The sequence below is a fragment of the Dermacentor albipictus genome, chromosome 1 (genome assembly GCF_038994185.2).
Source record: "Dermacentor albipictus isolate Rhodes 1998 colony chromosome 1, USDA_Dalb.pri_finalv2, whole genome shotgun sequence".
NCBI lineage: Eukaryota > Metazoa > Arthropoda > Arachnida > Ixodida > Ixodidae > Dermacentor > Dermacentor albipictus.
Genome location: NC_091821.1, coordinates 472,740,837 through 472,753,402, shown reverse-complemented (window position 1 = coordinate 472,753,402; position 12,566 = coordinate 472,740,837). Strand labels below are relative to the sequence as shown.

Sequence of the window (12,566 nt, the reverse complement as noted above, 5' to 3'; positions counted from 1 at the left end):
TGTACTGTTTATTCACGAATAACAACAATAAAAAAAGGAAATAAACTTATAAGAATAATAAATTTTATACATTGTTATACACATAGTTCAAGGCTTAGAAAATGCGCACACTAGAATACTTTGACGTAGTAGTTCTGCGGAAACCCACAAGGTGGAGAGGTCCCGGACCAGGACGAATTTTTCTTGCAACTATGAGGCTTTTCTTTCGAGGAACCCGTATGGGTTTCCTTTGTAGCAATTGCTACAAACGGGTGGATGTCTGATTTTCCCTTTATTCATTAGAATACCTTGCAAGTCTCAAATGTTCCTGCTCTGACACTAATATTTACGTCCATAGCGTAATCGAACTGCATAGGTGAGTGCACTCAGGAAAACTGTGTGGCTGTGTGCCCGTCACAAAAGTACAACATGCGACAAACTTCCGCTAATTTTCATCTTATCGCCAACCAGAGGCAATTAGTTTTCGCCAGTCCCCCCCAAAAAAAGAAAGAAAAGAAAAGAATACGCATGCTCGGTGGCGCCTTTCCTATGCGCGCGCACCCCTGTGTGCACTAAACGAGTGAGAAACAGGCAGTCATCGTTTGAGTGATTAGTAATGAGATAGCCATCAGTTCTGCGAGCATGAGACGCTGAAACCGCCCATGGAACAAAACCCAAACCGTTGTCCGCCCGCGCGAACGCCAATGCGTGAGTGGTAGTATATAGATGCGCCGGAGCAAACTGGCGCCAAAACAAACCATGCAACGAAAACCGAGAGAGGGAGGCGCGAGGAAAAAATTCTCAGTGTTCCCACATATTGGCAGCACATGCCAGGAAAGAAAAATTTAGAAAATATGTGCGCTTTTTAAATGTACAGATGCCGCTGTAAATATACGGCATCAACCATTTTGGACTTGTTCGCGGCACCGTATATTTACGTCATTGGCCCTGAAAGGGTTAATAGTCGATCGATAATAAGTAGATTATTGAGTTATCGAGTCCTCACGATTTATCGAACTGCAAGGGGATGTCGGTTTTGTGGGGTTGTTCCTGTCCAAGATTGAGAGACGTAAGGCAAAGGACAACGTGACAGCATATCCAGCAAAAAATAAACCCACAATCATAAGGTGGCTGTATGCTGATAAATTAAGATGTAGTGGTGGCCATCCCCTTTCCGATTTCTCGGTAACCTGCGAGCGTTGCTGAGCACTGCTCCCTGATCATGGTAGGAATCCACAACAGGTGTTTGTAGTTTGTTATATAGTCGACGACTGATAATTCGTACTCCACGGCGTACGTAAGGAAGCCTGAACTATCGAATGTCCGAAGAAACAAATATATCCAAAAAATATTATCATATTTATGTTTCAAGGCCCCGGTGCAAGGAAGAAGTGGTTGATTCATTGCTGCATGCACTTCCACTTACGTGCAACCAAGTTGTTTTTGTCGCGTTAGCCAGGCAAGATGAGTTGATCTTGCTGGATTGATTTGTTTGTGTCATCTGTCTCCCTTCCTTTCATGCGGTGATATATATATATCTGCTCTCGGGCAAAAAACTTTCAGTTAGTTAGTGCTGTGTCCTGTCTTTTTCCTTTGTCGTCTTTACCTGTTAAGTCTACGCGTGGCCATTGGTGGTGCTGTGAAGCTGTCCAAATTACCTAGCCTGTCTGGCTTATCGGTGTCCAACTTATAGATTGGCAACTGTACTTGGTCAGAGCGATAATTTAAGCTTGGTTTGCCGTTTGCTTCAGCTTTGAGTAGCAGTTTATTTCCATACATTGAAGAGAGATTTTACTGAGTACCTTAAGTGTTTTGTGTCTTTATCTTCTTGTTTGTGCTTCTAGACGGTGAACTTGAGTTTCGACTTCCCCTTCTATGGTCACCCAGTGCGGAACATCACCATCGCCACTGGAGGTGAGGCACCACATTTGTCACCACAGGCATAGATGAGGACGGTGACAGAAGGCTAATACACACGAGCGCTCGTGTGTGTCTTCTTTCATCGTCCTCGTCTGGTTGTGCGCTTGAAGTCTTTTGTCATATCTTACCAACACCCAAACAGCCACGTTACAGGCATAGAAGTGCTGTTCAAAGGCTACAGTCAGTGTACCCTCCCTCCACCAAGTATCTTGACTCAATGTTGGTGCCTCAGACATTTGCATATAACTTGACTTTGACACATTGCACGAGGGGTAATTTTTACAGTTATATGATAACAAACATGTCACATCATAATAAAAGGTTCACATTTCTTGGAATTATTTGATAGGCAGGTGGTTACAGTGGTCTAATTAATTTTTTTTCGTAATCCTAAGACCTTCCTTCATCATGGCAAACTTTTACAAAGAAATACGCAGCATCATTGGAGAAAATCGCACTCTGTTATTGGGTTGTCTTCCAAAATATTACGACAGAACCCAACTCACGATGACTGTTGACGGTAATGTGATTAGTGTTTGAGTTATGTAGTGACATGCCACATTTACGAAGTCATATTTGTTGAATACCTGTAGTGATCATTCTGAGATTTCCATTGCTTTGGCTATACACAAGATGCTCTGCTATCGTCCCACTTCTCTTTAATGTTCGCTTGCCAAGGGCGCCCATGACCATGGCGGGATGACGGCAAGTGTATGACTCGATGTTGTGGGGACGATGGAATGACGAAGAAAAAATGTTGTTGATGGATCAACAAAAACGGTATGACAATTCCTAAATGATGAAAGCAGTACAACAACAACAGCGTGACGACAACATGGGGATGATATGGTGATGACAAACGGATGATGAAGCTGGAATAATAACGGCACAACCACCATGTCGGTATGACAATGGATGCATGATAGTAGCTGTCTCACAGTAATGCAGTGACAATGATTGCATAATCATGATTGAATTACCACAGCATGATTACAGTAGAATGATGCTGATGAATTGACAAACGCAGTATGACAGTGGTATGATGCAACTTAAGTGATGACGGTGGTAAAACAACAGCGTGACGAAGATGGTATTATGACAGTGGTATGATGATAACCATAATGACAATAGTGTGGCGAGAGTCACATGCTGAAGTTAGAATGACAACAACAGAACAACCACGACGACATGATATAAATGCATGGTAACGATGGCATGACCATGGCGTAAGGACAATGAGGCGACGGCAAGTGTACGACAACAATGGCGCGATGATAACTGTACAACAATGATGACGGGATGATGACGGCGTAACGAGTTGAATGACGGCTGTGACACGACTCAATGGCAAAATTAGGATGGTATGACAACAGATGCATAATAGCGACTGTCTGAGGATGATGCAGTGATGACCGTGGCATCACTGCATCATGGTAAAGTTTTTTATTTTGTTTGTTTCTTTTCTGGCTTTTTCTTTGTGTGTGCAGTACAGGTAATGCACAGGTTAGATAACCATTGGACCATTAGGGTTGCAGAGTGGGTACCAAGAGAAGGGAAGCACAGTCGAGGACAGCAGAAGACTAGGTGCGGCAATGAAATTAGGAAACTCACGGGCGCTAGTTGGAATCTGTTGGCGCAGGGCAGGGGTAATTGGAGATCGCAGGGAGAGGCCTTCGTTCTGCAGTGGACATAAAATAGGATGATGATGATGATGATGATGATGATGAACGTGTCACACTCATTCTATCTCATTATCGCTGCTAGCCATCAAATGCCATCCTCGTTGCAGCACACACACAAAACATCTGGCACTGCCCCCTCCAATATAGTACTTTTTTCTCATCAATGCCGAAGTCCTACCTGGCTTGAATGTTTGACAATGCCCCCGCGGCTAGCGCACGTTTCGTTTGAAAGAGGCACTAACGGAACATCGCTCGTTTGGTGCCATTACAGTAACACCATGTAGCCATCGTAGTGACGTCGCTAGGGTACTTCAGTTGGCTACTGGCGTTGCTAGTAGCGGCAGCGATACTGACTTTTCTAGATAGTGCCAGCTATGCACCATATTTATCAATTTCAGTGAAAGACTGGTGCGTTTTTAAAAACCCTCGAATCTAAGCCGACCCTAGAGTTTGGCATATGATTATTTGGAGAGAAATATCAACCCAGATTTGAATAAATACGTTTTTTTCTTCCTTTCTTTCTTTCCTTTTTATTCTCTCTATTTTTCTTTTCTTTTCTTTGGACTTTTTTGGGCATCGGTTTAAAATCTGGGCTGGCCTAGATTGTAGTAAATACGGTACTTGGCAGTCTAAGCTGGTAGACAACTTCCCACTGTGTTGGCATGAGAGGCTAGATAGATAGGCTCAAAACATCTGATGTATGCAAAGAATGCTAATCACATTAAAATGGGCTTTCGGAGGTGCTATCGCACTGTTGATGGCACGGCTTTTCGTTGACACAGTGCTTCCATCTTGGTATCAACATAAACAATAGAGATTAGAGCTTCAGATAGCCGCTGTGCCTCATTTCTCCATGCAGAAATAATAATATAAATGAAAGGAAAAAAAGAATGAGCGCTAAAAGGGGAAAACCAGCACAGCGATTCGTTGCTGTAGTCGTGTAGAGTGCAGGAAGCGCTCCTATTGGCTGACACGGAGTTCAATAATTGGTGCGCTTGTTTCGCACACTTTTGACAGCAGCGGGCTGCACACATCATGTGTTCTAACGCCAACATTTCAAAATCCGCCCGGTTATCATGAGTTTCTTTCGTTGCTGTGACCTAGCTGCCATTACCTGATGGTGATAAGGACATGATTTGAGCAAAATAAGGCTACCTGCTTACTTTTCTTTGCTGCAGTGAAGCAACTTTGTATCATGCATACTGATGGGTGCAAAGGTACAAAAGTTTTCAGTTGCGCCCAAGACAATGGAAGGCGTGGGGTATTCTGCGTGATGGATGGAAGCAAATGGTACCAATCTTGCTGACACGGCAAGACTGGTTGCATGAGATTGCTGGCTCATGATGATGTTGCAAGGCGTTTGAAACACCCAAAAGCTGCGTGATACTGCTAAAGAAAGCCAAGGATTGCATAGAAATAGGTGGAGTGGCATAGCCTGCCCTGGCAATAGGAATGCAACCGGCACATTGGCGAGGCCTCTTTGCTGGCGTGATAGCAGCCAGTGCACATCGTTGCCACCTCTACCACTGTGCCGGTGTCTCGCCAGCTCCGCCAGAGATCATGAAGTGGCTCAGTTGTTCGTATTGTTACGTGTAGCTGTAGCCCAATGCTATATACATTTATTCAGAGGAAGCTAACGGAAGGCCACAATGGCGATGCTATATCAAGAGGGTCCACGTCGTCTTCCTCCTCTTCAGTGCAGCCACACTGTGGTGGCTGTGTCGTAGCATCACCCCCGGCACTAGAAGCACCGTCCCGGTGCTTAATCTACACATCCGCGGTGAAAGGTGTATGGTATGGCTTTAGTCTCGCAACGTGAACGATTTCACTTGCAGCTGACGATGACGCTGAGGGGTCGGCGGGGACGACTTCATACGTGACATCGGTCACTTGTCGCACCACACGGTATGGGCCAGTGTAGCTCGACAGCAGCTTTTCAGAAAGGCCCACACGTCGGATGGGTGACCAGAGAAGCACCAGAGAACCTGGAGTAAAGTGCACGTCGCGATGGTGGCAATCATAGAGGCGTCTCTGATGCTCCTGTGAGGCCTCGAGATGGGTGCGGGCGAGCTGGCGCGCGTGGTCGGCGTGTGCGATTGCGTCGCGGGCGTATTCAGTGGCTGAACGTGTGGCTGAGGGCAACAAAGTGTCTAAGAGCAACGCGGGTTCTCGGCCATATAGGAGGTAAAATGGTGAATGGTTGTGACGCGATTAATTATACGCGAACGTCACGTAGGGTAAGTGAAGATCCCAGTCGTGGTGGTCGGTCGCAATGTACTATGAATGTATGTCGGTGATGGTCCAGTTGAGGCGCTCCGTGAGGCTGTTGGTCTGTGGGTGGTAGGACGTGCTGAACTTGTGCTTTGTCGAGCAGGAGCAGAGGATGTCCTCGACAACTGCCGACAGAAAGCTGCGGCCACGGTCAATGAGTAATTGGCACGGAGCACTGTGCACTAAAATGATGTCATAGAGCAGAAAGTCAGCAACGTCAGTAGCACAACTTGTCGGAAGGGCTCTGGTGATTGCGTACCGCGTAGCATAATCAGTAGCGACGGCGACCCATTTATTTCCGGAGCCCAAGAAAGGAAACGGTCCAAGCAGGTCTAGACCAACACGGAAAAAGGGTTCCGGTGGGATGTCGATGGGCTGGAGACATCCAGCTGAAGGTGTGGAGGGCTTCTTCCGGCGCTGACAGGGCTCACAAGCGGCAACACAGCGCCGCACGGAGTGGGCGAGACCCGGCCAAAAGAATCGACGTCGTACACGGTCGTATGTGCGCGGAATGCCCAAGTGTCCAGCCAAGGGAGCATCGTGAAGTTGTTGGAGGACAGTCGAATGCAGGTGCAGTGGAATTACGAGCAGAAGGTCAAGGCCATGTGGATCGAGATTGCGGCGGTATAATGTCCCCTCCTTAAGGAGAAACATCCGGAGCGTCGCCAGGCGTTGACTCCAGATGGTCGATGAGGGCTCGTAATGAAGGATTGCGGCGTTGCTTGTTGCCGATTTCAAGCAACTGGGACACAGAGAAAATGCAAGCGATGGCGTCCGCATCAGCTGGTTCATCGACGGGGTAGCGGGACAAACAAACAGCATCCTGGTGCAAGCGTCAAGTCTTATATACCACGGAGAAGGTATATTCTTGCAGGCATAATGCCGAGCGAGTGAGTCGTTCCGTGGGGTCCTTAAGCGAGGATAGCCAGCAGAGCGCGTGGTGATCAGTGATGACACAGAAGGGGCGTCCGTACAAGTATGGACGAAACTTCGCAACAGCCCACACAAGAGCGAGGCACTCGCGCTCTGTGATTGAATAATTGCGCTCGGCGGGTGATAGAAGTCGGCTGGCATAGGCTATAACACGATCATGTCCACGCTGGCGTTGTGCTAACAATGCTCCTATGCCGTGACCACTGGCATCAGTTCGAACTTCCGTTGAGGCAGATGGGTCAAAGTGGGCCAAAATTGGAGGAGTGGTAAGGAGAGTAGTGAGCTGCGAAAAAGATGTGGCATGGTCAGGTCCCCAAGAAAATGGGGCGTCTTTCTTCAAGAGGTCGGTAAGGGGACGTGCGATGGTCGCAAAATCCTTAACAAAGCGTCGGAAATAAGAGCACAGCCCTACGAAACTGCGAACGTCCTTGGTAGACTTCGGAACAGGAAAGTTCGTAACGGCGCGAATTTTGTCTGGATCAGGTCTCACGCCTCGGGCATCCACGAGGTGTCCAAGGATGGTGATTTGGCGGCGAGCGAAATGACATTTTGACGAGTTCAGCTGGAGACCGGTGCGGTGGAACACGTCAAGAATCGCTGAAAGACGGTCTAGATGCGTGTCAAAAGTGGGCGAATAAACGATGACGTCGTCCAGATAACACAAACAGGTGGACCACTTGAACCCCTGAAGCAAAGAGTCCATCATTCGTTCGAAGGTGGCGGGCGTGTTAGAGAGACCGAAAGGCATCACCTTGAACTGATAAAGGCTGTCAGGGGTAACAAATGCAGTCTTCTCTCGGTCCATGTCGTCGACGGATATCTGCCTGTAGACGGACCGTAAGTCGATAGAAGAAAAATAGGCGACACCGTACAGGCAGTCTAAAGCGTCATCAATACGTGGCAAAGGGTACACGTCCTTTTTTGGGATTTTGTTGAGGTGGTGATAATCTACACAAAAACGCCACGTTCCATCCTTCTCTTTGACAAGTACGACGGGAGAAGCCCAGGGACTACAGGAAGGCTCGATAATGTCCTTTACAAGCATCTTTTTGACTTCCTGTTGGATAACAGCTCGTTCGGACGCAGAAACACGATATGGACGTCGGTGAATAGGGTTGGCATCGCCAGTGTTTATGCGATGGGTCACGACGGACGTTCGACCTAAGGGTCGATTTTCAAAGTAAAAAATGTCACGATAGCCTTCAAGAACGCGGCAAAGAGCTTCAGCTTGAGCAGGTGTAAGGTCAGAGGAAACCATCTTCTCAATGTCGACGTCAGTACCGTGCGATGACGTCACGGTACGGGCTGAGCTGTGACGATCTTCCACTGTGAATGGCTCGATCTCATCATCCTGCAAAGCGGTAATTATAGCCAATGAAATCTCCTGAAGCAGAACTTGCGCGGTTAGCGCGAAACTGACAAAGAGAAGGCAGGTGCGGTTGCCAGTAATTGTCAGCACAGTGTGCGGCACGGCAACACTACGTGTAAGTGTAACTGCCGGAATTGGTGCGACCACATAATTACCGTCAGGTACAGCTGGTGAGGACAACAAGTCGACGTGTGTCACAGAGTGGGGCGGTAGGCGAATAAAATCCATGCAACTCGAACAGCTTGGAGGCGGGTCCACATCGTCGTCAAGAAGAGGCAAGTCAAGGCGAAGTGAGCCGGCTGAACTCTTGATGAGGGCAGAATGATTGGCAAGGAAATCCAGACCGAGAATGAGTTCGTGAGGGCAATGCTCGATGACAGTGAAGAGATCGACGGTGTGTCTCTCAGCAATGGTGAATCGGGCAGAGCACATTCCAACAATAGCGACAGTCCCTCCGTCGGCGACTTGTACAACTCGGTTCGGGGCGTGCGTCAGAACTTTCTTGAGCCGACGACGGCAAAGAGCAGCACTCATAATGGACACATGCGCCCCAGTGTCAATCAACGCGCACACAGGAACATTGTCGACGAGAACGTCCAAAAGATTCTTGTTCGTGGATAATGTGAAGCGAGGATTTGGTGCCAATGTCGTCATTGCAGCTTCACCTCCAGAAGCTGCACTATCTACAGGTTTTCCCGCCCAGTTTAATCTGAACGCCATTGAAAATAATCCAGGTGCCAGCCAATTTAATCTGAGCGCCAGCATTTTTAATCCCAGTGCCAATAATTTAATCCAGACGCCATCACTTTTAATCCCAGCGCCATCCGAATTAATCCGCTTGCCAAGTCATTTAATCCCTGCGCCATCCATTTTAATCCAAGTGCCACACATTTTAATCCCAGTGCTAGTCAATTTAATCCTGTTGGAAATTGATTGAGAAACGAATAATTCTTGCAGAAGAGCTCGTAACAGGCGTCATGAATGCCGTATATTCAATGATGTAATCATCATATTGGCGTCAGCACTTTAGGAGCAAAGTTTCCACGCTACTGGTGTTGTGATGGCTGCTTCAGAAACACTTCCGTGTGTTATATCGCTCACTCATTTCCTCCTTTTCGAGTCGCATTTCCAAGTGACAAGAGTGACTCACATAAGTGAGGCAGAATCGCGACGGATATTATGCGGCTTGAGTTGCGAACATGACGTGTGATTCCCTTCCCTATCGTCTTGCATATCGATCGACATCGTTCGCAAGGGTGAAAACTTGCTCACCATTACTCAGGCACTTGACAAAATCACTAAGCGATTCTCAATATAGCTCACTAAGCTTGTGTCTTGCATACACTCTTATGCTTCCAACATGAATATCAAACCAATTGGTTCTGAGAATGTGACAGCTTACTCTTGAGTGACATAATTAGGTCACTAGTGACCTACTCGACGTCACCGCCGTCACACATATCCTGATCAGGCAACTAACATATCAAAGGAAATCGCTTTCAAAGCTTAAAAACCTGCTCCCTATCATTAACTGAAGTGACGTGATCACTAGTGACTCTCGTGACGTCACCACTCTTTTCACGCATGCGCTATCCTAAACTGCTGGCATGCATATCAAATGAAGTGGCTATAAACGGTAATAACTGGCTCACTATCACGCAGCCAATGAGGTGATCTCTAGTGACTCACATGATTTCTTCATGGTTTTCACCCAACTATGCACTTCGTTTGATAAGCATGCCGGCAGTTTAGGATAGTGCATGCGTGAGAAGAGTGGTGCTTAGTGATTATGCCAAGTGTCTGAGTAATGGTGAGCAAGTTTTTACCCTTGCGAACAATGTCGATCGATATGCAAGGCGATTGTGAAGGAAATCGCATGTCATGATCGCAACACAAGTCGCGTAATATCCGTCCCGATTGTGCCTCACTTATGTGAGTCTCTTATCACTCGGAAATGCGACTTGAAAAGGAGGAAATGAGCGAGTGGTATAACACACGGAAGTGTTTCTGAAGAAACCATAACACCGGTAGCGTGGAAACTGTGCTCCTATAGTGCTGACGCCAATATAGTGATCACATCAATGAATATACGGCATTCATGACGCCTGTTACGAGCTCTTCTGCAAGAATTATTCGTTTCTCAATCAATTTCCAACAGGATTAAATTGACTGGCGTTGGGATTAAATTGTGTGGCACTTGGATTAAAATGGATGGCGCAGGGATTAAATGACTTGGCAAGCGGATTAATTCGGATGGCGCTGGGATTAAAAGTGATGGCGCCTGGATTAAATTATTGGCACTGGGATTAAAAATGCTGGCGCTCAGATTAAATTGGCTGGCACCTGGATTATTTTCAATGGCGTTTGGATTAAACTCAGCGGGAAAACCTGTAGTTTTCCGGTCGGGGGTGCGGCGAGTTGGTCAAAGAAGGAGCACGGCGCGACGGGAGCGAACGAGATTGACGACGGGAGGGAGAAGATGAGCGGGAGTAGCGGGGTCGCGTCAAAGGTGTCGTAGGGTCAGATGACGCAGCGGGCATAGAAGGGGCGAAGGAAAAGGATGCGCTAGAGGGGCGAGGGTGGTAATCAGAAGAATAGAGTGTCGGAGAAGTCCAGCGGCTGCGGCAATGGTGAGCAACATGTCCAATGCGTCGGCAGTAAAAACAGATCGGCTTGTCGTCCACGGTTCGCCATTCGGAGGTGTTGCACTGTCCATAAGAGTAAAAAGAGTGCGGTGGGGACGTCGTGGAGAGAGAGGTTCTGAGCGTACGGAACGAATGGATTGCAGGCCAACATTGGACAACTCTTGACAGACGACGGCCTGTATCAAGGAGATTGCCACCGGAGAATGATCAGGTGATGGGAACAAAGGGGCTGCTGGTTGTGCCGCTTCGACCTCACGACAAATGATGCGGCTCAAGTTGTCACATCGCGACGGCTGGTGGAAGAGGTCGTCACAGGAGGACGTAGCAGCTGTGTTGGGAAGTCGCGTGATGTGCTGGTATACCCGGCGGCTTTTAGCCTGCTCGAGATGGCGGCACCCCTTGAGGATCGTATCGATGTTGGTGACATTCGTATACACCAGTAAATTGAAGGCGTCGTCAGCAATGCCTTTGAGGCCGTGATTAACCTTCTCGTCCTCAGACATGGTCGGGTCAGCCTTGGCACAAAGGGCCAAGACGTCGAGAATGTACGACACGTAGGACTCGGTCGACGTCTGTACACGTGTGGCACGGGCTTTTTTGGCATTGACTTGGCGACCGAACGGATTGCCAAAAAGGTCGCGGAGCTTCTCTTTGAAGAGATCCCAGCTCGAGATCTCCTCTTCGTGAGTCTGGAACCATGCAAGTGGAGCTCCGTCGAGGTAGAAAAGAACGTTCGCAAGCATAATAGTCGGATCCCACCTGTGACTGGTGCTGACACGTTCGTATAAGCGGAGCCAGTCGTCAACGTCAGGACTGCCGACGCCGTTGAAAACACCAGGATCCCGAGGTGGGGAAACGGTGACGTAGGTAGGGCCGCAGGCGGAGACGGTTGTGTAGATGAAGTGCCGCCAGCAGGAGCCGAAGTTGCACTGTCGCCATCGCGACCGCTGCGAAGCTCCGTGACGGGTATGGGGACGTCCACCTCCACCAAATTAATGTTACGTGTAGCTGTAGCCCAATGCTATAGTATACATTTATTCAGAGGAAGCTAACATAAGGCCACAATGGCGACGCTATATCAAGCGAGTCCACGTCGTCTTCCTCCTCTTCAGTGCAGCCACACTGTGGTGGCTGTGTCGTAGCAGTATCATCTGCCGTGCCCGAAAAGCAGTTCACAGCACCCGAGATTTAGAACTTTAGGACTTGAAAAATTTGTGTAATCTTGAAATTCGTAACAGGCGTGATCGTATCACCGAGATTCTGCTGTATATCGAACTCGCCGAGAAATAAAATGGTTTACTTTCAATACAGATCGACCCATGTATAAGAAAAACAAGAAACGTTAAACATAACAAATCTTTGTTTGCCATAATCTTGGCTACTAAATTTTGCTAGTCAATTCCACAAGCTGCATCCTGGTTGGATGCTTTGCAGGCATCCTCTGAATCCTAAACGATGCCGTTCTCCAAGCTGTCCATGCGTTCCATATGCAGCATCTCTCGAAGCCAGTTGAGATGACCTCCAGACTCTGTAGAACAGATGTGATGGAGGAACTATGCTAGCTTGGCACTTTTGCCAGCTTTGGTAACAAATGTAGGTCGATAGCTCATTTTGGGTAACATGTTCAAATAAGGTCGACCCGTATTCAAGTAAATACAGTAGGAATATACAAACTGAGTACATATTTGCCTGATCCAAATGCTCGTCCAGTTTTTTATGGCTCAATGGGCACCAAATTCAAGCATGCACCCGATTTCATAACAAGAA

At 47.7% G+C, this 12,566-nt stretch overlaps 1 protein-coding gene across 2 annotated transcripts in view; it reads left to right on the top strand.

The window, feature by feature from the left end:
• l(1)G0289 (lethal (1) G0289) overlaps positions 1–12,566 on the top strand; it is a 113,255-nt gene that overhangs the window by 48,917 nt on the left and 51,772 nt on the right. For both annotated transcript variants that reach the window (XM_065440696.2, XM_065440697.1), the window contains exon 4: positions 1,824–1,893. In XM_065440696.2, coding sequence (XP_065296768.1) covers positions 1,824–1,893 — 70 coding nt within the window. The remainder of the gene's footprint in view (positions 1–1,823; positions 1,894–12,566) is intronic.